This window comes from Muntiacus reevesi, chromosome 13 (assembly GCF_963930625.1).
Source record: "Muntiacus reevesi chromosome 13, mMunRee1.1, whole genome shotgun sequence".
In the NCBI taxonomy this organism is placed as follows: Eukaryota; Metazoa; Chordata; class Mammalia; order Artiodactyla; family Cervidae; genus Muntiacus; species Muntiacus reevesi.
This window is the reverse complement of record NC_089261.1, coordinates 11,310,503-11,337,552: the sequence shown is the minus strand read 5'-3', so window position 1 is coordinate 11,337,552 and position 27,050 is coordinate 11,310,503. Positions and strand designations below refer to the sequence as shown.

Genomic DNA, 27,050 nt, shown 5'->3' with positions numbered 1-27,050 from the left:
TCCACCTCAGCTTTTCCTATGAATTTGTCTATTCTAGGCATTTAATATAGATGGAATCATACAATTTGTGTCCTTTTCTGACTGACTTTTTTCACTTAGCATAATATTTTCAAGATTCATCAATACTGTTAAGTTCAGTTGCTCAGTCATGTTGCTGACTCTTTGTGACCCCATGGACTGCAGCACACCAGGCCTCCCTGTCCATCACCAACTCCCAGAGCTTACTCAAACTCATGTCCATCGAGTTGGTGATACCGTCCAACCATCTCCTCCTCTGTCGTCCCCTTCTCCTCCCACCATCAGTCTTTCCCAGCATCAGGGTCTTTTCAAATGAGTCGGTTCTTCACATCAGGTGGCCAAAGTATTGGAGTTTCAGCTTCAGCATTAGTCCTTCCAAAGAATATTCAGGACTGATTTCCTTTAGGATGGACTGGTTGGATTTCCTTGCTGTCCAAGGGACTCTCAAGAGTCTTCTCCAACACCACAGTTCAAAAGCATCAATTCTTTGGCGCTCAGCTTTCTTTATAGTCCAACTCTCACATCCATACATGACTACTGGAAAAACCATAGCCTTGACTAGATGGATCTTTGTTGGCAAAGTAATATCTCTGCTTTTCAATATGCTATCTAGATTGGTCATAACTTTTCTTCCAAGGAGCAAGCATCTTTTAATTTCATGACTGCAGTCACTATCTGCAGTGATTTTGTAGCCCAAAAAGATAAAGTCTGTCACTGTTTCCATTGTTTCCCCATCTGTTTGCCATGAAGTGATGGGACCAGATGCCATGATCTTAGTTTTTGAATATTGAGTTTTAAGCCAACTTTTTCACTCTTCTCTTTCACGTTCATCAAGAGGCTGTTTAGTTCTTTGCTTTCTGCTAGAAGGGTGGTGTCATGTGCATATCTGAGGTTATTGATATTTCTCCCAGCAATCTTGATTCCAGCTTGTGCTTCGTCCAGCCCAGCATTTCTCATGATGTACTCTGCATATAAGTTAAATAAGCAGAGTGGCAGTATACACCCTTGATATACTCCTTTCCCGAATTGGAACCAATCTATTGTTCCATGTCCAGTTCTAACTGTTGCTTTTTGACCTGCATACAGATTTTTCTGGAGGCAGGTCAGGTGGTCTAGTATTCCTATCTCTTTAAGAATTTTCCATAGTTCGTTGTGATCCACATGGTCAAAGGCTTTGGCATAGTCAATAAAGCAGAAGTAGATGTTTTCCTGGAACTCTCTTGCTTCTTCGATGCTCCAACAGATGTTGGCAATTTGATCTCTGATTCCTCTGCCTTTTCTAAATCCAGCTTGAACATCTGGAACTTCACAGTTCACCTACTGTTGAAGCCTGGCTTGGAGAGATTTGAGCATTGTTTTGCTAGTGTGTGAGATGAGTGCAGTTGTGAGGTAGTTTGAGCATTCTTTGGCATTGCCTTTCTTTGGGACTGGAATGAAAACTGACCTTTTCCAGTCCTGTGGCCACTGCTGAGTTTTCCAGATTTGCTGACATATTGAGTGCAGCACTTTCACAACATCATCTTTTAGGATTTGAGATAGCTCAACTGGAATTCCATCACCTCCACTACCTTTGTTTGTAGTGATGCTTCCTAAGGCCCACTTGACTTCGCATTCCAGAATGTCTGACTCTAGGTGAGTGATCACGCCATCGTGATTATCTGGGTCATGAAGATCTTTTTTGTATAGTTCTTCTGTGTATTCTTGACACCTCTTCTTAATATCTTCTGCTTCTGTTAGGTCCATACCATTTCTGTCCTTTATTGTGCCCATCTTTGCATGAAATGTTCCCTTGGTATCTCTAATTTTCTTGAAGAGATCTCTAGTCTTTCCTATTCTGTTGTTTTCCTCGATCACTGAGGAAGGCTTTCTTATCTCTCCTTGCTGTTCTTTGGAACTCTGCATTCACATGGGTATATCTTTCCTTTTTTCCTTTGCCTTTAGCTTCTCTTCTTTCCTCAGCTATTTGCAAGGCCTCCTCAGACAACCATTTTGCCTTTTTGCATTTCTTTTCCATGGGGATGGTCTTGATCCCTGTCTCCTGTACAGTGTCACAAACCTCCCTCCATAGTTCTTCAGGCACTCTATCAGATCTAATCCCTTGACTCTATTTGTCACTTTCATTGTATAATCATAAGGGATTTGATTTAGGTCATACCTGAATGGTCTAGTGGTTTTCTCTACTTTCTTCAGTTTAAGTCTGAATTTGGCAATAGAAGAGTTCATGATCTGAGTCACAGTCAACTCCCAGTCTTTTTTTTGCTGACTGTATACAGCTTCTCTATCTTTGGCTGCAAAGAATATAATTAATGTGATTTCAGTATTGACCATCTGGTGACGTCCATGTGTAGAGTTTTCTCTTGTGTTGTTGGAAGAGGGTGTTTGCTATGACCAGTGAGGTCTCTTGACAAAACTTTATCCTTGCTCAAAAAGATAAAAAGTTTTGGGAAGATGGAGTTATGAAGTTGCGTGAAAAATGGCAGAAGGGAATGGAACAAAACAGTGAATATGTTGTTCAGTAAAGTTCTTGGTGAAAATGAAAAATGTGTCTTTTATTTTTTCCTTAAAACCGAAGGAACTTTTTGACCTACCCAGTATCTTAAAATTTCACTAAAAGATTCTCCCACAAGTAAATACAAATTTTGTCTCTGACTCTGGATAAGCAAAAGTTACTGAGAATTTGAAATACCTGTAATATAGTTCAATTTGCCACAGGTTTTAAAGAGATAAAATCTGTCTCACAGGTAAAGTCATAGTCAAAATATTTAGCTGCCCCCCCAGCCAATTAGCATCTGGAAGTAGTAGGATTTTCCTTAACAGAACATAACCCTCCCCCCATAAACATGTTTTGACAACTTTATATATAGCAGAAGGTTGAAAAATTATTTTAAAGCTGTTCACCATTTTCATTGGTGGAGGAAGATCGCTTTTTCTTTTTTTTTTAAAAGAAAACATAGTGAGATTTTGGTTCACCCACCCAGAATGACAAAGCTCTACTCAAGAATGAAATTTGAACCCATAGCTAACATTATGCTCAGTGGTAAAAAGCTGAAAGCTTTTCCTCTAATATCAGGGCCAGCAAAAAGATGCCATACTTTCACCACTTTTATTCAATATAGTATTAGAAATTATAGGGAGAGTGGTTAGGCAAGAAAAAGAAGTGAAAGGCATTGAAGTCAGAAAGTAAGAAGTAAACTTGTCACTACTTGCAGATGACTTATTACATATAAAAGAGCCTTAAAGTCTCCACCAAAATAGTGTTAGAACTAATAAATGAATTCAATAAAGTTGTGGGATACAAAATCAATATACAAAAATTTGTTGTGTTTCTATAGGTCAATAAACTGTCATAGAAATTAAGAAAAATAATCCCATTTACAGTTGCATCAGAAGGAATTAAAATACTTGGAATGAAATTAACCAAGGAGGTGAAAGACCTGTACCCTGAAAACTATAAGACATTAATGAAGGAAATTGAAGAAAATACAAATAATGGAAAAATATTAACCCTTTATTAAATGTATTTATGAGTTGGAAGAATTAATATTGTTAAAAATCTATATATTACTACTCAAAGAAATGTGTAGATTCAGTGCAGTCACTATCAAAATTCCAATAACATTTACCACAGAAGTAGAATGAACAATGCTAAAATATGTATGAAACGTTTAAAGACCCCACATAGCCAAAGCAGTCTTGAAAAAAAAGAACAAAGCTGGAAGCATCATGCGCCCAGATTTCAAACTATATTACAAAGTTGTAGTAATCAAAACTGTGGTACTGGCGTAAAAATGGATGCATAGATCAATGGAACAGAATAGAATGCTCTTACATAGAAAGAAATAGAAATAAACTCACACATATATAATCAATTAATTTACAAGAAAGAAGCCAAGAATATACAGTCAGAAAAGAACAATCCTTTCAGTAAATGGTGTTGGGAAAATGGAACAACCACATGCAAAGGAATGAAACTGCATCATTATCTTATGCCTACACAAAAATTAACTGAAAAGGCTTCTTTCTGCATGGCAAAGGAAATCATCAACAAAATGAAAAGACAACCTATCCAAAGGAAGAAAATACTTGCAAATCATGTATTTGATAAGGGATTAATGTCAAGATATGAAAAGAACTTTGTCAACTCAATAGCAAAAAAAAAAAAAATCCAATTTAAAAATGGACAGAGGATCTGAATAGACATTTTTCCAAAGAAGACATAAAGATGGCCAACAGGTCCATGAAAAGGTGCTCAACATCACTAATCTCAGAAATGCAAATCAAAACCACAATGAGATATCACTTCACACTTGTTATCAAAATGACAACAAATAAGTTTTGGCGAGGATTTGGAAAAAAAGGAACACTGTTGATGGTTATGCAAACTGGTGCAGCCACTATGGAAAGCATTATGGAGGTTCCTCAAAAAGTTAAAAATAAAAGTACCATATGATCCAGCAATCCACTTCTGGACATTTATCCAAAGGAAACAAAAATGTCAACAAAGAAAGATATCTGCACCACCGTGTTCATTGCAGCATTATTTACAGTTGCCAAGACATAGAAGAAACTTAGGTGTCATCTATTGGTGGATGAATGAATTAGAAAATGTTATACAGGACTTCTCTGGTGGTCCATTGGTTCAGACTCTGCATTCCCTCTGCAATCCAAAGCCTCATCACGGTGGTGAGGAAACAGGTCTATAAAATCATTTCTTTAATCTTGCCTATTTGGCTTCTTCCAAATGGGCGATCTGGGGATTCTCTCATCATAAGGGGGCCACCATTTAGCTGAAACAGAAAAAGGAGCATGCCTTAATGCCATTAGAGTATGCTTAATGAAGCCTGCAAATTTCTCCCTCCCTTTCTTTCCTCTCACCCTCTCCCTCTCCTTCTCCTTCTGCTTGTTCCTTTCAAGCTCACTTCAAAAGTTGACCTGAATCTCCAGCAGAGACCCTGAACCAGTCCAACCCAGAGCTTAGGGCCCAGAGATGCACCACAGCAATGATTTGCATCCCCACGTTATACTCACATTGCTCACAAAAGCCAGTAGTTCTACCTTCTGCTGTGATACGCAGTTGTTGAGAAGACTTGACTTTAGCTTCAGACAGACCTGCTCTGACACCTGTCTACCCTTCTCACCTACCATGTGACCGTAGGCAAATTGCTTAACCCCTCAGGTTCTTCATGGGGAGAGTGGGGCCAGTGACAATGGGGACCTCATAGGACTATTGTGGAAATGGTGAGATAAAATATGAAAGTGCTTAGAACAGTGCCTGCCACCTGGTCCATGCTCAATCAACTGTAGCTATAATACTTGATGTGGAAACCAAAACCTCTAGTGAGAAGACACCCAACCTTGGTGAACTCCAAGGAGCAGGAACCCTACATCATGAATCTCATATCTATAGTTATCTGAAACATTTAAAAGACTAGCTCCCGCCACAGAGGTAAAAGGACAGTGTGTGGGCTAATTTGGAGTTAACCACTCCTCAGAACTCAAACGTTCTAATAGGGATTTTTTGTGGCCTGAGCAATACATGCAAAAACACAGGTGTCATTTTAAAACACAGTGAACTAAAATGTGAAGCAGTGACTACCCAGCAACAAGCCAGGAACACCTGCTGGTGTCTGTTAGATGCTACCACGTGGCACAAGCCTGTTGTTTCTTCCTGCATCATTGAGTAGATAAACTTTTTCATGTGACTCAGATACTAGTTGTCATCACAACTTCCAAAAAAAAAAGACTCCATTTTTCCGATGCAAGGGGCCCAGGTTCAATCCTGGTGAGGGATCTAGATCCTGTGTGCTGCACTTAAGACCCAACACAGCTAAATTTTAAAAAATATGTTACACACACACACACACACACACACACACACACAAATATTACTCAGCCATAAAAAGAAGGAACTCTTGCCGTTTGTGACAACATGGATGGACTTTGAAGGCATTATGCTAATAAGTTACATAAGAAAGACAAATACCTTATTATATCACTTATATACATTTCAAAGACATCACTTTGCTGACAAAGGTCCAACATAGTCAGTGCTATGGTCTCTCCAATAGTCATGTACAGATGTGAAAGTTGGATCATGAAGAAAGCTGAGCGCTGAACAATTGATGCTTTCCAGTTGTGGTGCTGGAGAAGAGTCTTGAGAATCCCTTGGGCATCAAGGAGACCAAACCAGTCAATCCTAAAGGAAAACAACCCTGAATACTCATTGGAAGGACTGATGCTGAAGCTTAAGCTCCAGTACTTTGGCCACCTGATGCAAGGTGCCAACTCATTGAAAAAGACCCTGATACTGGGAAAGACTGAGGGCAGGAGAAGGGGGTGACAGAGGATGAGATGGTTAGATGACATTACTGATTCAACAGACATGAACTTGAGCAAACGCCAGGGGATGGTGAGGGACAGGGAGGCCTGGCGTGCTACAGTCCATGGGGTCAGAAAGAGTCGGACGTGATGTAGCAGCTGAACAACAACAACATTTCTAAAAGAAATGAAACAAAAAGTTGAACATACAGAGAACAAATCAATGGTTTCCAGGGGTGGGGTAGGGGGGATTGGTGAAATGGATGAAGGTGATCAAAAGGGGCAAACTTCCAGTTAAAAAGTCCTGGGAATATAATATACAGCATGGTAACTATGATTAATACTACTATATTGTGTATTTGAAAGTTGCTCAAGTAGTGGTAGTGGTTTAGTTGCTAAGTCATGTCCGACTCTTGCAACCCCATGGACTTTAGCCCACCAGACTCCTCTGTCCATGGGATTCTCTGGGAAAGAATACTGAAGTGGGTTGTCATTTCCTTCTCCAAAAGTTGCTAAGAGTAGATCTTAAAAGTTCTCAACATAAGAAAAAAAAATTTGTAATGATGTGTGGTAATGAATGTTAACTAAATTTATTATGGTGATCATTTCACAATATATACAAATATGACCCCTGGGTTTGGAAGATCTTCTGGAGGTGGAAATGGCAGCCCACTCCAGGAAGATCTCCTGGAGGAAGAAATGACAACCCATTCCAGTATTCTTGCCAGAAGAATGCTATGGACAGAGGAGCCTGGTAGGCTATAGTTCATGGAGGCACAAAGAGTCAGACATGACTGAGCATCTGAGCAACCCCTACCATAGTCTATCTTTGATTGGAGTGTGGGGTTTTATAAACTTTTAATGTCTTATTTGTCTGTTTATAAGTAATTTAGCAGTATTGAATCTGAGCAAGATTTTGGTTGCGTTAGGGAGTGGCAGGAGGCATCCTGCCCCAAGAATGAATTTGGCCCTATATTTTAAGGTTAAATCATTCACTTGGTAAACACTTATTAAGCATGTACAATATGCTGGGCCCACAGCATTGAATAAGATGGTAATCTGCCACACTATAATGGATATAATAGGAAGAAAGACATTTTCATCAATAATGACTACACAGTTTGTGGATTCATATGTAGTAGAAGTTAGTTAAGGACATTTTGAAGGTCTTCCCTGTTACTTTTTACTGAAGGAAAGAGTTCAGGAAGTATTGGAAATTGTACATTGAGTCATACTTTGGAAAATATGCAAATACCACTACTTACTAGCTCTAGAGAAAATTCACCTTGGTCTGTTTCCTCATGAAAGATGAAGGTTTCATAGGGTGGTTAGGAGGATTAAATTAAGACAATGAATATAGTGTGTTTAACACAGTTTTTGGCACAGAATGAATAATGTTAATATTATACTTGCTTTGTGGTTTCTTCACAGAGAAGTATCTACTAGATCTAAAGCTATTACTTGTAATTGGAGAGATTCCTTATGATGTCAGCCAACAAGTTGTTTCAATACAGAAAAAAGGAAAAATAGAAAAGATAAAATTTTAGTTTAATACATGTACTCAGCACTGTGGTAGAGGCCTCTGTACTATATAAAATAAGTATAAATGCAGTTTTATAACTAGATGATGTTCATCAGACATGACACATCTGAAGGTATGAAATTCATCCAAGGAATATTAGTAAGAAAGGAATTTAAAAAAAAAAAAGGGAATTAAACATTCTTTAGGAGAAAAGGGGGGCTTTCCTGGTAGTTCTGCTGGTAAAGAATCCGCCTGCAATTCAGGAGACTCTAGTTTGATTCCTGGGTTGGGAAGATCCCCTGGAGAAGGGATATGCCACACACTCCTGTCTTCTTGGGCTTCCATGGTGGCTCAGATGGTAAGAATCCACTGCAATGTGGGAAATATGGGTTTGATCCCTGGGTTGGGAAGATCCCCTGGAGGAGGGCCTGTTAACCCACACGAGTATTCTTGCCTGCACAATCCCCATAGACAGAGAAGCCTGGTGGGCTACAGTCCACGGGGTCACAAAAAGTTGGACATGACTGAGCGACTAAGCACAGCACAATACAGGGGGAAAAGGGCCACCCAAGATGGAGAGGTCATGGTGGAGAGTTCTGACAAAATCTGCTCCATTTGAGAAAGGAATGGAAACCACTTCAGCATTCTTGCCTTGAGAACCCCATTAACAGTACGAAAAGGCAAGAAAATATGACACTGAAAGATGAGCCCCTCAGGTCGGTAGGTATCCAATACGCTTACTGGAGAAGAGCAGAGAAATAGCTTCAGAAGGAGTGAAGAGCCTGAGGCAAAGTGGAAACAGTGCCCAGTAGTGGATGTGTCTGGTGGTGAAAGTAAAGTCTGATGCTGTAAAGAACAGTGTTGCATAGGAACCTGGAATGTTAGGTCCATGAATCAAGGCAAATTGGAAGTGGTCAAACAGGACATGGCAAGAGTGAAGATCGACATTTTAGGAATCTGTGAACTAAAATGGACAGAGATGGGCAAATTTAATTCAGATGACCATTATATCAACTACTTGGACAAGAATCCCTTAGAAGAATGGAGTAGCCCTCATAGTCAACAAAACAGTCTGAGATGCAGTCCTTGAGTGCAATCTCAAAAACAACAGAATAATCTCAGTTTATTTCCAAGACAAACCATTCAGTATCACAGTAATCCAAGTCTATGCCCCAACCACTAGTGCCAAAGAAGCAGAAGTTAAATTGTTCTATGAAGACCTACAAGACCTTCAAGAACTAACACCAAAAAAAGCTGTCCTTTTCATTATAGGGAAATGGAATGCAAAAGTAGGAAGTCAGGAGATACCTGGAGTAACAGGTAAGTTTGGCCTTGGAGTACAAAATGAAGCAGGACAAAGGCTAACAGAGTTTTGCCAAGAGAACATGTTGGTCATAGCAAATACCCGCTTCCAGCAACACAAGAGATGACTGCACATGGGCATCACCAGATGGTCAATATTGCAATTAGATTGATTATATTCTTTGCAGCCAATGATGGAGAAGCTCTATACAGTCTGCAAAAACAAGACCGGGAGCTGACTGTGGCTCAGATCATAAACTCCTTATTGAGAAAATCAGGCTTAAATTGAAGAATGTAGGGAAAACCACTAGGCCATTCAAATCATTTGACCTAATGATTTGACCTAAATCAAATCCCTTACAACTATACAGTGGAAGTGACAAATAGATTCAAGGGATTAGATCTGATAGAGTACCTGAAGAACTATGGACGGAGCTTCATGACATTGTACAGGAGGCAGTGATCAAGACCATCCCCAAGAAAAAGAAATGCAAAAAGGCAAAATGGTTGTCTGAGGAGGCCTTACAAATAGCTGAGAAAAGAAGAGAAGCTAAAGGCAAAGGAGAAAAGGAAAGATATACCCATCTGAATGCAGTTCCAGAGAACAGCAAGGATAGATAAGAAAGCTTTCCTCAGTGATCAATGCAAAGAAATAGAGGAAAACAATAGAATGGGAAAGACTAGAGATCTCTTGAAGAAAATTAGAGATGCCAAGGGAACATTTCATGCAAGATGGGCACAATAAAGGATAGAAACGTTATGGATCTAACAGAAGCAGAAGATATTAAGAAGCGGTGTCAAGAATACACAGAACTATACAAAAAGAGGTCTTAATATCCCAGATGACCTCGATAGTGTGATCACTCACCTAGAGCCAGACATCCTGGAGTGTGAAGTCAAGTGGGTCTTAGGAAGCATTACGACGAACAAAGCCAGTGGAGGTAATGGAATTCCAACTGAGCCACTTCAGACCCTAAAAGATGATGCCGTGAAAGTGCTGCCCTCAATATGCCAGCAAATTTGGTAAACTCAGCAGTGGCCGCAGAACTGGAAAAGGTCAGTTTTCATTCCAATCCCAAAGGTGATGTCAAAGAATGTTCAAACTACCACACAAATGCACTCATTTCACATGCTAGTAAAGTAATGCTCAAAATCCCTCAAGCTAGGCTTCAACAGAACGTGGACCAAGAGCTTCCAGGTGTACAAACTGGATTTAGAAAAGGCAGAGGAACCAGAGATCAAATTGCCAACATCCGTTGGAGTGTAGAAAAAGCTAGAGAATTCCAAAACAGAATCTACTTCTGCGTCATTGACTATGCTAAAGCCTTTGACCGCGTAGATCACAACAGTGAAAAATTCTTAAAGAGATGGGAATACTAGACCACCTTACCAGCCTCCTGTGAAACCTGTATGCAGGTCAAGTAGCAACAGTTAGAACCAGACGTGGGATAATGAACTGGTTCAAAATTGGAAAAGGAGTATGTCAGGGCTGTGTATTGTCACCCTGCTTGTTTAACTTATCTGCAGAGTACATCACGTGAAATGCCGAGCTGGTAGAAACACAAGCTGAAATCAAGATTGCCAGGAAATAACCTCACATATGCAGATGACACCACCCTTATGGCCGAAAGTGAAGAGGAATTAAAGAGCCTCTTGAAGGTGAAAGAAGAGAGTAAAAAGCTGGCTTAAAACTCAACATTCAAAAAAAAAATGAAAATCCAAAAAAAATCATGCATCCAGTTCCATCACTTCATGGCAAATAGATGGGGAAACAATGAAAACCATGACAAGATTTATTTTCTTGGGCTCCAAAATCACTGCAGATGGTGACTGCAGTCATGAAATTAAAAGACACTGGCTCCTTGGAAGGAAAGCAGTGACAAACCTAGACAGCATATTAAAAAGCAGAGACGTTACTTTGCCTTCAAAGGTCCACATAGTCAAAGCTGTGGGTTTTCCAGTAGTCATGTACAGATGTGAGAGCTGGACAATAAAAAAGGCTGAGTGCCGAAGAACTGAACTGTGGTGTTGGAGAAGGCTCTTCAGAGTCCCTTGGAATGCACGGAAATCAAACCACTTAATCCTAAAGGAAATCAACCCTGAATATTCACTGCAAGGACTGATAACTGAAGCTGAAGTTCCAGTGCTTTGGCCACTTGATGTGAAGAACTGACTCATTGGAAAACACCCTGATACTGGGAAAGACTGAAGGCAGGAGAAGGGGACAACAGAGGGTGAGATGGTTGGATGGCATCACCAACTCAGTGGACATGAGTTTGAGCTAACTCCAGGAGATGGTGAAAGACAGGGAAGCCTGGCGTGCTGCAGCCTATGGGGTCATACAGAGTCAGACATGGCTGATTGACTGAACAATAGCAAGGAGAAAAAGAAATATTTTTGTTAAAAAGGGAGTATGGCTAGGGACTTCCCTGGTGATTCAGTGACTAAGAATTGGTACTTCAAATGCAAGGGACGTGGGTTCAAGCATTCAGTCAGTGGTCAGGGAACTAAAATCCCGTATGCTGCTAAGTGCATTCAAAAAATTTAAAAAACTAAAAAAGAATAAAAACTGGATGGAAAAAGAAACTGTGTTTTATATTCCTGGATACATTTGATTTTTTTACTTTAAGTCCACATATACTTCTGTAAGAATGATCCTTGTAATAAAGAGTTAAAGAAAAGGAATAAAAAATGGAAACAACAAAAGAAGGAGAGTATGTCTATAGAAAGGACCTGGAGACCCTGGGAAATAATGAATTGAATATGTAATATATCGATGTTAAAACATCTTTCCTGGTGATACAGTGGTAAAGAATCCACCTGCCAATGCAAGAGACAGGAGATTTGGATTTGATCCCTGGGTGGGGAAGACCCCCTGGAGTAGGAAATGGCAACCTACTCCAGTATTCTTGCCTAGAGAATTCCATGGATAGAGGGGCATGGTGGGTTACAGTGCATGAGGTCACAAAGAGTTGGACACGACTGAGCACACTCACCATCTGCCAGAATTGAAAAGTTAAATGACTGAAACACTATCCCCTTGACCCTGGGGCAATTAGGGTCTTCTGACTTACTGGATATAGTCCACCCCACAGAGTCCCAGAAGAAAATAGACTCAATAATTATACCACATTGAATCTGAAGAGATATCTAATCTGAATAGGGTTTTATTTTTTGCTTTAAAAAACTCATTTCTTGAATGCACTATTATAAAAGGCCATATTAGAACAATGAGTCACATAAACAGTTGTTCTTATATAGTAGGTAGCTGTTGCTTGAAAATCCAAGTGATAATAGTAAATGCAGGTACAAATAGTGGTATACGTCAAACAACTTAGATGAAAGATGGAATTTCCTGAAAAAGATTCTGGTACCTGGAAAAATTAGCCCAAGACAAGGATGTTGATGTCAATAGACGCATGTGAAGAGTTCAAATTTAAATGTGGAAAAGCTGTAAGTTATTTAATGTATAATTAAAACCATAAAACCTTAATGACTAAAGTGAGTGACAAAAGTGATAGAATCCCTCCTCCTACAGTAGTATATTTTTATAGAGTATATAATCATAGTCAGAGCCACTGGAGTTATCAATTCCCACTTCGCCTTTGCTTCAGTGAGCCTGTCGTTCCCACTCAGTGCTTGAGGTGTTTGATGTATTAGGCTTCTTTCTCCCATTGCTTGTCTTATGGCTCTGATTCTTCCTCTTCCTCCTCTTCCTCCTCTTCCTCCCCTTCCTCCCCTTCCTCCCCTTCCTCCTCGGCCTCCCCTTCTGGAGGTGCCTCTTCCGGGACAGCCGCTGCCGCGGGAGCTGCTGCTGGGACAGCTGGTTCCTCTTTTGGTTCAGCAGCTTCTCCTTTGTCCGTTTTACGAGACATGCAGGCACAAAAAATTATAAGTAGTAATAATAAGATCAAAAATAATGCAATTAATGAGGCTAACATGCCTACGATAGAATTAGTGGCTGAGGGAGCGGTAGCATTTCCTCCACCTCCAGACTCCGTTCCGCTACTAACCGAACTAGGGGTGCCACTGTCCACACTACCACCACTTCCTGGGTTTTTGCAGTCAGGAGGGGAAAAACCATCATCGCAATGGCAGTTCTTTTTATTGTTGCAAACTCCTTTCTCATTACACTTTACCTTTATATCACAATCGTACCCAAGAACACTGACATCTGAGCAGGTGAAGTTCATGCAGACTTTCCCTGAGCCACAAAGACTGCCCTTCCTTGTATCTCCAGAATCAGGGACATCCTGAACCCCATACAGATCCATGGACCAGCAATAGTCATCTGCATAAGGGGTCTGAAGCAATGTATAATTGACTTCAGTCTCTGGTAGCGTTTGAACATTTGTACATATCATTTTCCCACAAAATATATTCTCATTTTCACATCTAGTATATGCTGAGCCACCGGCACTGGGAATACCACAGTTTCCAAATCTGTTCCCTTTTCCATTAAATGACCGAAAACAGTCTTCTGAAGCAGCTTTTGCCGGAAACCCAAACATTTCAGAACACTGAGCATCAGCAGACCTGCATATACCTTGAACACAGTAGTAACCACCCTTACATAGTGAACCATCGAGCTTGTAGGTGTCTGGGGGACACTCCCCAGAGGTACCAAGACAAAATTCTGGAAGGTCACATTCTCCTGAAGCAGGACGGCAGCTGTGTCCAGTTTGTTCATATTGGCATGTAGCATTACAGCAGGGTCCAGGATAACACAATGCAGTTGACTTCAGTTTACATGATGTGTCACAACATTTGTCCACGTCACATGCACTACCACAGTCACACTGCTCATCTCCTTCTACAAAGCCATCGCCACAGTCCGAATCCCTCCGTAAGCGGCCTTTGTGCCCAGGCTTGTTAAACAGGCAGGCCCCCTTGTGTTCCCAGAGGAACTGGTGGAAGGAGTCGGAGCTGCAGTTGCTGAAGCCACTTTCTTTAGTGATGTTTTCATGCATGAGGCAGAAGGGCCTATCTTTACAAATGCAGGCCGAATGGTCGTGCTGAATGCCCAAGTTGTGTCCGAGCTCGTGGACCATGAGTGCTGCAAACAGGAGGACATCTTCGTGGTGGAAGGATTCCACGGCTGCTGCAAAATCACTTGAGCAGGCACCACCGAGAAATGCCTGCCCCATACCCTCTTTAGGATGCTGTCCCACGATCATGTGGGCAACATCATGCTTCACACGATGGAAGAGCTTCTCTTGTCTCCAGCTGTTGAAATTCCTGAGTGCAACTTGCAGGTCCACGGGGACCTCTGTGAGGTCCCCCTCAGTCCAAATCTCCACTCCAGCCAGCACCACCTCTGTGTTTATTCCCCTTGTGAAGCTGTTGGCCAGAGCTATGATGTCCATTACTCTCTGGACTGTCTGATTGACGTCACCGCCCCACATTTGGAACCGCTGGTTGTTGACCACGACAAACATCTCCACGTACTTGGTACGTGACCACAAGTCGGATGGCACCTGCAAGCTGTGAGGCCTGGCGCTCTGTGGTTGCCGGCTGGTGGACGCCACTTGGCTGTCCTTGGACGTGACGCTGCAGGAGACTTGAGCTTCGTGGCCCATGGCGTACAACACGTGCTCAAACCGTTTGGAAGAGTGCACGGGCTCAATGCCATAGGATTTTTCCTCCTTAACCAGGAGGCCGCTGAGGCCTGAACAGGTGTTGACAGAAACAAAAGAACCTGGGACTCCTTCTATGTAGCCTTCATAGTGACAGTCCTGCGAGATGAGAGGCATCTCTCGCCCCAGGATGCCACTGTGGTAGCTGAAGACGGGGAAGTTATCCACAAAATAGTCTCTCTTCACCGTGAGGTGAATCAGCTGCCTCTGGCCCTGCATAAATAGCATATAGGAGAGCTTTTCCACTTGGTCTTCCCTTGCTTCCACTGTCAGACTCTTGGGAATGACTATTTCATAGGAAGAGTGATATAGTGAGCCCAGGTCACAGTACAGGCTTGGCAGAGAAATCAGTACCAAGAACAACAGGATCCCCAACCTGGCACGGGAAAGTCCTGGCACCAGGGCCCGCCTCAGGCCCTTCATCTGAGGAGCCCAAGTTTGAAGCACTCGGATAGCCTCAGACATAGCCACTTGCCTTTTCTGTAGAGAAGGCAGTATAGAGGCAGAGGTTCTCACAGACGCTGCCACTGACGTGGCCCTGGTGAGTCCGTTGATGATGCAGGGCTTGGGTCCAGCAACAGCAGCTGCTCTCCCTGACACACAGACTGTCTGTCACAGGTACTCACTTCAGATCTGTGCTGGCTGCACAAAAGGTGGCTCTTGCCTGCCTCTCAGAGGTCAGCCTCTGGCTGTGTCCTTTCTAGTCTTTTGGATCTCTCTGTTACGCTTCAGATAGTGTCTTTTCTCTGTGACTCCCCTCCACACCCTCAACTCTAGTAGTTAAGGTCTTCCTGACATTAGGAAGAGCTGTAATCATGAAGCGGGACTGCAAACTCTAAAAGTGCAAGGCTGTATCTTGAGAAAGGAAACAAAACCTCCATGCCTTCCTCAACTGTACCGCAAGGAACACCCCTCCCCCACTCCTCCTATCGTCCGTTGCTCAGCTGACTCCTAATGTTCTAGACCAGGCAGCTTGGAGGTCTTCAGTGGGCACACTCCATTGCCCATTTCCTCTTCTAAAACTCTTGTTGTGTATCACATGGACATTGTAACTAGATGTAACATGGCATTATAGATGCAATGCACAACAGACCGATCTGTCAGATAAAGCCAGTGTGGTACCTGCCTTGTGCCCCCAGGTAGATAAACCCCGGTGTGCTGGTCACCCGTGGGACAAACGACATTCCCTACTTTTTAAAAACATCATCAGAATTCAGTTTCTCAAGTTCTGTTTATAACACGGTGTGCATTTATAACACTAAAAGTGTGTATGGGAGATGCCAACAGAGCAACCTCCCCTGTGTGCAGTTATCACGGGAACCTTGATTGGTAAGTATCTCCAGACCTGTTACCTGGGCTGGTCCTGGCATAGCAGCATCTTAAGACCATGCCTGTTGAAGACTAGGAATCCTGAAGTCTCCCCTGTGTTTGTATATGACTTCCGTGTGTTCGGTGGCCACTTCTGTTTGTTCCTCCTTATACCCTCTCCCAGGTCTAGAAAGAGTGCTTGTTCAAGAGTAGACGAACAAGAATCATTGAATGAATAGATAGCTCCCAGGTGTGGTTGCTGCAGTGTCTCATTTGCTATACCTTCTGTGTTTCTACTTGGCTTCGTGCCTGCCCTGAATATCTGTAAATGTCTTCAGAAAAACCCACGAAAACCATGCCGGCACAGACATGATCTCAAAATGTACTTCTTTCTACATTTTGCTGTTCAGTTCACTCTCCTAATTTCTTCTGGCCTCATATTTCACTGAGAAAAATATTAATAGAACCAATCAAAAGACTACCTCCGTGCTCACTTCAGCAGCACATATACTAAAATTGGAACGATACAGAGAAGATTAGCATGGCCCCTGAACAAGGATGACACGCAAATTCGTGAAGCGTTCCATATTTTTATGAAATAAAAAACTGAGCTCTTGTTTTTCAAAAAAAAAAAAAAAAAAAGACTACCTCCACATATAGACACTAGCTGAGTCCACTAGCTGTATCTGAATGTTCCCCCCACTGTCATGAATACATTGTCCTTGCTCCAGTCTAAGACCAATCCTTTTACTTGTGTGTGGAGTGTCTTTCCCTTTTAATTTCTCATGGACTACACTCTTGCATTTCTCCCTTCTCTCTTTTACATCTTCAGCATGTGTTTGTCTGCTGGATCCAGTCTTATTATTTGCTGTAATTTTCTCATCTTTATAAAACCATCCCTCTCAGCCCACATCACCTTCCAGTCACCATCGAGTTTATTATCCTTTTCTTTGTTTTACAATGAAATTCTTTGAAAGAGTGTACAGACATTCTGTTGTAACTTGTATCACTCCTTTATTTTCTTAAGTTTTTTTATTTTGATTCCTAACACAGTCACAAAATACGCATAAAACATAAATGTGCTTTTCAGTGAATTAGTAGAATGAAAACAGTTAAGCCAGACACAAAAGGACAAATATCATGTGATCTCATGTATATGAGATTCCACAAATATGCAAATTCATAGAGACATGCAGAACAGATGTTACCTGGGGTGGGGTAATAGCGGAATGGGGAGTTCTTGTCTGATGGGCGCAGACTTTCAGTTTGGGATGATGAAAAGTTCTGAAAGTGGATATTGATGATGGTTGCACAACAGTATGAATGAACTTAATGCCAATGAACTGTACACTTAAAAATGGTTAAGATGGTTGTTTAATGTTGTGTGTATTTTACTGAAAAAGTTAAACAGGAAAAGAGGGAGAAGGGGAGAGAGAAATAGCTGTGTAAGTACAACTCTTGTGAGGTAATCTAAGTTTTAGCTTCATAGAAGTCTTCTATGTGCCATTGCCAATCACATGCCCTCCTGCTTCAGTGAGATCATTATCTTGTCTTTATGGTAACTACTTCTTCACCTTCTTGATTGTTTTTGCTTTCTAAATGTGTGCTTCCCAAAATTATGTTATTTTAGTTTAGTTATCTTTTAATAACAGCTTTATTGAGATATAAAGTCATATACCAGAACACTCATCCTTCAAAGTGTAGTTTTGAGCGGTATGTGTAGTGTGTCCAAAAAGTTATGCAGTTGTCGTTCCAAGCAATTTTAGAACATTTTCCTCATGCCCAACTCCCCTGTTCATTCATCGTCACACTCCATTCTTAGCTCCCTCTGGCCCTAGTTTCCACTGCTCCCTTTCCTGTCTCTATGATTTTTGTCTATTCTGGATAGTCCATAGCAATGGAATCCTGTATTGTAGTTGTAGTCTTCTGTGACTGGCTTATTTCACCTGTTTTTCCACATCATCACTGGAATTTGTTATTTGCCTTTTTGATTGCAGTGATCCTAGTGGAAGTAAGGGGGTATCTTATTGCAGTTGTGATTTGCAGTTCCTTAATAATTAGTGCTGTTGCAGTTTTTCATATTCTTATTACTCATTTATATATTCATTGGATAAGTGTCTATTCACATCATTTGCCTTTTTAAAACAGGGTGTCTTTTTCTTTTTGAGTTGTAAGAGTTCTTAATATTTCTTGGGGTTAGTCTCCCATCAAGTATATAAGTTGTAAATATTTTGTCCCATTCTGTGGGCTTTTTCATTTTCTCAATGGTTATCTCTTAGAGTAGAAAATTATTTCACCTTTCCCTCTGATTTTTTTATTCTGTTAAAACATTCAGAACATAAAATACATCATCTTAATCATTTTTAAGTATACACTTCAGTGATATTAAGTACTGTTAACTGTTGTGCTACCATTATCACTATCCATCTCCAGGACTCTTTTTATTGTGTAAAAATGAAAGCCTATACTCAGTAAGTATAAAAATCCCCATTGTCTGCTCTCCCTCAGCCCCTAGCAACTACTATCCTACTTTCTCTCTGTATGATTTTACTACTCAAGGAGATCATTTAAGTGGGATCATACAGTGTTTATCTTTTTGTAAATCAGCTTATTTGACTTAACATAATGTCCTCAAGATCCATCCATGTTGTGGCAGTTTGCAGAATTTCCTTTTTTATGGGTGGATAATATTCCATTGTATGTATAGCCCACCTTTTGCTTCTCCAGTCACCCCTCCGTGGGCACTCAGGTTGCTTCCACCTTTTAGCTGTTGTGAATAATACTGCTTTGAACATTACATGTATGGTCATATAAATCTCTCTTTGGAATCCTGCTTTCCATTCTTCTGGGCTTATACCTAGAAGTGAACTTGCTGGATCACATGGTCATTCTATTTTTAATACCTTTCAGGAGCTACCGTACCATTCCACAGCAGTTACAGCATTTTACCTTCCCACCAATAGGGCCCAAGTGTTCCAGTTTTCTCCACCTCCTCTCCAACACTTGTTCTTTTCTGCTTTCTTTTGTTTTTGTAGTGGTCATGCTAATGGATATGAGGTGGTATCTCACTGTAGTTTATATTGACATTTCCCTAAGGATGAGTGACATTGAGCATCTTTTTATATGCAAAAGGTCATTTGTGTATCTTCTTTGGAGAAATTTCCATTTGAATCCTTTACCCATGTTTTGAATCAGGCTGTTTGGTTTTTTGTTGTTGAGTTTTAGGAGTTTTCACTATACATTTTAGATAGTAGTTCCTTATCAGATATTATGATTCGCAACTATCTCTCTCATTCTGTGGGTGGCCTTTTCACTCTGTGAATATATAGTAATTTTGGATGCACAGAATTTAAATATTTTCCTAAAGTCCATTTTGTCTGTTTTTCTTCAGTTGCCTGTGCTTTTGGTGTCATAACTGAGAAACCTTTGCCAAATCCAATGCTGTGAAACTTTTGCCTTATGCTTTCTCCTGTGAGGTTTATAGGAATACAAGTTTCCTGAATGGGGATTCTCCAGGGACCTGCCAGACACGCAACTTAGTAGTGATGCTATGGGTAGGCTTTTGAGGGAGCTCCAAACTGTTCTGTCCATTCTACCAGGCTGCCTGTTTTCACAGCCATTGTAGTTAAGATGATGCAGTTGAGTTGTACTTGAGATGACTCTTGGGGACCTGAGGAGAAGGTTATGGGAGTAGGGTAGTTAAAAGTTCACACACCTTGCTGTTCTCACCAAGATTCAGCTATTTTGTTGTTCTATGACTTAGACAGTTTCCACACTTGCAAAAAAGTTGATTTTGACTGTTTTTGACAGTGTTACCACTGCTTTTATGGAGGAGGAGGCTTCTGTAGACCCTTATTTTGACCTTTGGGAAGTGCTTCCCATTTTCCCTCTTCACTTTATATTAAGCCAGATGAATGCAGTGTTAATGTAAAGCCTCTTTAGTTCCACAGTAGTATTTAAGTTTACTTAGTACTTTTGTGTGCCAAGGTTCATTCCTTTCCATTGCTGTACTCCTTTATTTCTCTGTGTGGATCTGTCACAATTTAACATCCATTGTATTATCTGTGAATACAACATGGAGTTCTTTTGGAATACTGTGAAGTGTGCTTCTGTGTCCATTATTATCTAGTAAGAGGATGCAGATGTCAGGGTATTCAGTATATGCTATTTCAAAGTGGCATGCCAGTTTACATTTGTAAAGCAGTTGATGAGAGTTTCCACTGTTCTACAGTAATACTTGGAATTTTCCTTCTTCTGTAATCAGTCTTGTGAGTGTATAGTGATATCTCTCTGCGGCTAGATAGTCTGCATTTCTCTGAATACTAAAGAGATTGAATACCTTCACAAATGGTTTTGGGCCCATCTTTTGTATTTTGACCACTGGAATAAGCTTTCACCCCCATGCATCCACCCAAACTGCCAGCTTCAGGATGTCAGTGGATAAACAACTATCCATTGTCAAATCAAATGATCAACATGGGGCCCTCAGGCTGTGGACCTAGAAAGAGTCTGGATGGACAGGGAAGCTTGGCGTTCTGCAGTCCATGGGGGTCACGAAAAGTCAGACACAACTGAGCGACTAAACTGAACTGAACTGAGAGAAGTAAATCAGTCAAGAGAAGGAGTAATATCATATGACATCCCTTTTATGTGGAATCTAAAATGATACAAGTGAACTTACAAAGCAGAAACAGACTCACAGACTTTGTAAAGGAACTTATAGTTGCCAGGGGAAAAGTTGGGGGGGAAGGGATAGTTAGGGAGTTTGATATGGACATGTATACACTGCCGTATTTAAAATAGGTAACCAACAAGGACCTGCAATATAGCACGTGGAACTCTGCTCAATGTTATGTGGCAGCCTGGATGGGAGGGGAGTTTGAGGGTGAGTGGATACATGTATATGTACCACTGAATCCTTTCCTCTTCACCTGAAACTATCACAGCATTGCTAATCTGCTATACCCCAATACAAAATAAAAAGTTAAAAAACACAAACAAAAAGATAATGCGTGTGTTCTGACGTACTTTTTAAAAGAATAACTGTCTGCTGGGTGGAAAATAGGCTTTTGTGTGAGAAGAGACCAGTTAAAAACTTTTGAAGTTGTCTAAAAAGGGGTGATGGTAATTTGCAGCGCACTGGAGAGTTGAAGGTGGTGGTAATGGGTTACATTTTGGATATGTGTTGAAGGTAGGGCCAAGAGAATTTGTGGATTCCCTGAGTTTGTGATGCTGAAAGCTCAGCTTCCCTGTACACTGATGCCAAATCAAATCTCAAAGACAGAGTTTTGAGTGAAGTAGACAAGAGTCGCTTTATTGCTTTGGCAGGCGAAGGGGAACACAGTGATCTAATGCCCTCAAAACCAAGTGTCCTAACTTGGGGAAGACAGTGACAAGTTTTGTAGTAATTGTTCAAAAAGGGCATGATCAGCTCACGGGCATTCTTCTGGTGGGTTGATGGTGAGGTAGGTAGGAGTCCACATCATTGACCTTCTGGTCCAACTCATCTGGTGTCTACATGCTATAGGCAGTATGCCATCATTAATCATTAACTCTCCCACCTCGAGAGGGCTTCAATATCTGCAGAATAGCTCGAAGATACTGTTGTGTGTATCCTTTGATGGGGAGACAGGACCTTGCCCCAAGGCTGCTCTTGACTTGTTTTTCCTTGGTCTCTCATTCCCACCCTTCCCTAATAAGCAACTGCTCAAATCTGTCCATTGGAACTTAGGGAAGGTCATGGAGGCTGACAGAAGGCTGTTTCCTGTCATCAAAGCAATGGGGGATACAAAGGCCTTGTGCCCAAGAGTCCTACAGGGCCCTGCACTCTACCATTTGTAGAGTAAAAGTCCTCTAGAAACACATTCTTCTCTTGGTCTTCAGGGAAACACTCTCTTGGTGTTACCCCTACCACACTGGCCAGTATTTCTCTCACTTCTTTTCTGAATTCTCATCTCATCATCATCTACACAGAGGGCACCTTGGGGCTCAGTCCTCACTGGGTCCTCAGATCTCTTCCCTTCTCTAGCTGTACTTACGCCCTTGGCAGTGTCACCTTGTCCCATTGCTTGGGATATCATCTGAACACTGACAGCCATCACATATAGAGAAGTCTGGCTGACTTCTCTCCTGAATTCCAGACTCAATCATCTTACTGCCAAGCTGACATGCCCATGTGAGTGTTTAATGGGCATCTCAAACTGAATGTGTCTGGTGCATGCTCTCTCCACACTCATCCCCATCTCAGTAAAGGGCAACTCTCTTCTTGCAGTTGCTCAGGGAAAGCTACTGGAACCATCCTTCCTTTCTGCCTTTCTCTCACTCTCTTTTTCTGCTCCATCAGCAAATCCTTGTAGCTCTACCTTACAGTATACCCAAATTTCAGCCTCTCCTCATCACCATCACTACAGCCATCCTCCTAAAAGCTTCCAACATTGCCCACTTGGCAAATCACAGGAGTCTCTAAGGGTTCTCTGCTTCTGCCTTTCCCCTGTCCCTGCCTGTTCCTGACTGCCGTAGCAGATGGACTGATCCTTCAGTGCTTCTCAGCTCTGTTCACTCCTTTGCTATAACCTTTCCCTACCTCCCATCTCCGATGAAATAGAAACATAATTCCTTTCCAAGTCTTCATGTGTCTGGTCTCCTGTCAGCCCTCACACTACTCTCCATGATGCTCACTGTGTCCAGATATACTGACCTCCTTGCTGTTCTTCAAACATGCCGGGCGTGCTCCCATTTCAAGGCCTTTTCACTTGGAGTTCCCTCCCCCTGATTTGCTCTTCCCCCTGATATCTGCAGAGCTTCTTCCCTCACTTTCTGCATGTCTCTCCTCCAACATCACTTTATCAGACAGGACTTCTCTGACCATTGGCCTAAAATAGCACTGTACACTAATAGCATCACTCTTGTTCCCCTTGCACGACTTCATGGCGTTCCATCACACACATCACAGCCTGGCACATCATGCAGTTTTCTGTTTATTTGTGTCAGTTTTGTAAGTTTTAAAATTTTCATGGGATCGGAGACTTTATCTTATTGACTACCATTTCCACAGTAATAGAACAGTTCATAGATGAAGACTCAGTAGCAGCCAAATGAATGACTGAATGAATGTGTGATTAGAAGCAGCAGCAGCAAGTCTCATTTTCTGATTAAAATTAGACATCTGTAGAAAGCATCAAGCTTGGCCAGCAAGCTGTCCTGGGCCATTTACATGCTAAACATTGAGGTTAGTCAGAAGAGGGAGGAAGCTGGAATCCTTGACCTAGGATCCAATAAGCAGGATTTCTTTGAATGTCCCCATCACTCTTACCCATAATTGTACCCAAGGCAGTGAGTGCCACACTAGCCAAATCTTGTGCCTCAGCCCCAGAGATGTATGATTGAGTAGGGGAAATAGAATACGTTTGCAGATGGTGATATGGTAGGTCAGAATGCCATCAATGTAAAGGAAATTCAGTATGATGACTTGATAGTGGCTAAATCATATCATTGCTGACTAGCTTAGAATTAACAATACTGTCTTACATCCATCATCACATTTGATTTTAGATCATCTCAGCATTTACTTGAGCACCTGCGGTATGCCAGATACTGCACTAGATACCATCACTTATGTGATCTAATTGAATCTCCCAGTCACGCTGTGTGGTTGAGAACCTTTGTGTGGTTATCCAACTGAGGAGGAAACCCAGACCTGAGGTTAGTGAAGTTCCACGTCTCAGACCAATCAGCCAAAAAGTAACACTTGGGACTTGAGGACCTGGAATATGAAAGCCCCCTCAATCAGAAGAAAGGCAGTATTATCCTTTATTAAAAGACTGTTTTTCACTCTCAGAAATTTCTTCCTGGTTGGATTTGCTAGGCTTGAAGAACACAAGACCTCAAGCTTACACAACACTCATGCTCTTAGCTCCAAGGAGAAGAAGGGAGTTCTGACAGTGCTTAGGAAAGCTATGCTACTCTTTTCTCTTGTGCTTGAGTTGTTTTGGAAAACATTTTTAGAGTTTTACATGGGTTATAAAAACAGCTAATGGGACAATAAAGTTCATTAAAAATGGTATCTGTTCTTGGAAAAACTCTAGAATAAGGCTAATAGATTCTTCTTTAGGTGTGTTATTATATAAAATGTAAATTCTTCATGCAGACTCTTCAGTAGCTGGGGGAATTTAACATATATATATAATTTTATTGCAGCAGTTTTAGTTTTCCAATAGAGATTTCTGTCTGTGAGCTTTCCTTGGATCATGAATGTCAGTTACCTCAAAGTTGAAATGCATTCTCATTTTTAAAAGCAAAGAATTAATCGGTATCTTTAGCTTTATTTGGCATATTTATTTTCATTTCTATATTTTTATAGTTGGTTAGTTCAGTCACTCAGTCATGTCTGACTCTTTGCAACCCCATGAATCGCAGCACGCCAGGCCTCCCTGTCCATCACCAACTCACAGAGTTTGCCCAAACTCATGCCCATCGAGTTGGTGATGCCATCCAACCATCTCATCCTCTGTCGTCCCCTTCTCCTCCTGCCCCAAATCCCTCCCAGCATCAGGGTCTTTTCCAATGAGTCAACTCTTCACACGAGGTGGCCAATGTATTGGAGTTTCAGCTTCAGCATCAGTCCTTCCAATGAACACCTAGGACTGATCTCCTTTAGGATGGACTGGTTGGATCTGCTTGCAGTCCAAGGGACTCTCAAGAGTCTTCTCCAACACCACACTTCAAAAGCATCAATTTTTCGGTGCTCAGCTTTCTTCACAGTCCAACTCTCACATCCATACATGACCACTGGAAAAACCATAGCCTTGACTAGACAGACTTTTGTTGGCAAAGTAATGTCTCTGCTTTTTAGTATGCTATCTAGGTTGGTCGTAACTTTTCTTCCAAGGAGTAAGCGTCTTTTAATTTCATGGCTGCAATCACCATCTGCAGTGATTTTGGAGCCCCCCAAAATAAAATCTGACACTGTTTCCACTGTTTGCCCATCTATTTCCCATGAAGTGATGGGACCCACTGGTTGCCATGATCTTAGTTTTCTGAATATTGAGTTTTAAGCCAACTTTTTCACTCTCCTCTTTCACTTTCATCAAGAGGCTCTTTAGTTCTTCTTCACTTTCTGCCATAAGGGTGGTATCATCTGCATATCTGAGGTTATTGATATTTCTCCCAGCAATCTTGATTCCAGCTTGTGCTTCCTCCAGCCCAGCGTTTCTCATGATGTACTCTGCATATAAGTTAAATAAGCAGGGTGACAATATACAGCCTTGATGTACTCCTTTTCCTATTTGGAACCAGTCTGTTGTTCCATGTCCAGTCCGAACTCTTGCTTCTTGACCTGCATATAGGTTTCTCAAGAGGCAGGTCAGGTGGTCTGGTATTCCCATCTCTTTCAGAATTTTCCACAGTTTATTGTGATCCATACAGTCAAAGACTTTGGCATAGTCAATAAAGCAGACATAGATGTTTTTCTGGAACTCTCTTGCTTTTTTGATGATCCAGTGGATGTTGGCAATTTGCTCTCTGGTTCCTCTGCCTTTTCTAAAACCAGCTTGAACATCTGGAAGTTCACGGTTCATGTATTGCTGAAGCCTGGCTTGGAGAATTTTGAGCATTACTTTACTAGTGTGTGAAATGAGTGCAATTGTCCGGTAGTTTGAGCATTCTTTGGGATTGCCTTTCTTTGGGACTGGAATGAAAACTGACCTTTTCCAGTCCTGTGGCCACTGCTGAGTTTTCCAAATTTGCTGGCATATTGAGTGCAGCACTTTCACAGCATCATCTTTCAGGATTTGAAATAGCTCAACTGGAATTCCATCACCTTCACTAGCTTTTTTCGTAGTGATGCTTTCTAAGGCCCACTTGATTTCACATTCCAGGATGTCTGGCTCTAGGTGAGTGATCCCACCATCATGATTATCTGGGTCGTGAAGATCTCTTTTTGTACAGTTCTTCTGTGTATTCTTGCCACCTCTTAATATCTTCTGCTTCTGTTAGGTCCATACCATTTCTGTCCTTTATTGAACCCATCTTTGCATGAAATGTTCCCTTGGTATCTGATTTTCTTGAAGAGATCTCTAGTCTTTCCCATTCTGTCGTTTTTCTCTATTTCTTTGCATTGATCGCTGAGGAAGGCTTTCTTATCTCTCCTTGCTATTCTTTGGAACTCTGCATTCAAGTGGGTATATGTTTCCTTTTTTCCTTTGCTTTTCGCTTTTCTTCTTTTCACAGCTATTTGTAAGGCCTTCTCAAACAACCATTTTGCCTTTTTGCATTTCTTTTCCATGGGGATGGTCTTGATCCCTGTCTCCTGTACAGTGTCACAAACCTCCATCCATAGTTCATCAGGCACTCTGTCTATCAGATCTAGTCTCTTAAATCTATTTCTCACTTCCACTGTATAATTGTAAGGGATTTAATTTAGGTCATACCTGAATGGTCTAGTGGTTTTCCCTACTTTCTTCAATTTAAGTCTGAATTTGGCGATAAGGAGTTCATGATCTGAGCCAGTCAGCTCCCGGTCTTGTTTTTACTGACTGTATAGAGCTTCTGCATCTTTGGCTGGAAAGAATATGATCAATCTGATTTCAGTGTTGACCATCTGGTGATGTTCATGTATAGAATCTTCTCTTGTGTTGTTGGAAGAGGGTGTTTGCTATGACCAGTGTGTTCTCTTGGCAAAACTCTATTAGCCTTTGCCCTGCTTCATTCCGTACTCCAAGGCCAAATTTACCTGTTACTCCAGGTGTTTCTTGACTTCCTACTTTTGCATTCCAGTCCCCTATACTGAAAAGGACATCTTTTTTGGGTGTTAGTTCTAAAAAGTCTTGTAGGTCTTCATGGAACCGTTCAACTTCAGCTTCTTCAGTTTTACTGGTTGGGACATAGGCTTGGATTACTGTGATATTGAATGGTTTGCCTTGGAAACAAACAGAGATCATAGGATGGCT

General features: G+C 41.4%; 2 protein-coding genes and 1 non-coding gene across 4 annotated transcripts in view; 2 read left to right on the top strand and 1 right to left on the bottom strand.

Annotated features, from left to right (window-relative positions):
- Positions 1–27,050, top strand: part of TMEM116 (transmembrane protein 116) — a 123,741-nt gene that overhangs the window by 52,009 nt on the left and 44,682 nt on the right. The window lies entirely within an intron of this gene.
- LOC136145997 (disintegrin and metalloproteinase domain-containing protein 1a-like) lies at positions 12,844–15,804 on the bottom strand. Its single transcript, XM_065904824.1, has 2 exons — positions 15,762–15,804; positions 12,844–15,389 (listed from the first exon to the last, which is right to left on the bottom strand). The coding sequence occupies exons 1-2, from the start codon at positions 15,802–15,804 to the stop codon at positions 12,844–12,846; spliced, it is 2,589 nt and encodes an 862-aa protein (XP_065760896.1).
- LOC136146237 (U6 spliceosomal RNA) lies at positions 16,591–16,697 on the top strand. Its single transcript, XR_010658955.1, has one exon. It is a non-coding gene; the product is annotated as a U6 spliceosomal RNA (small nuclear RNA).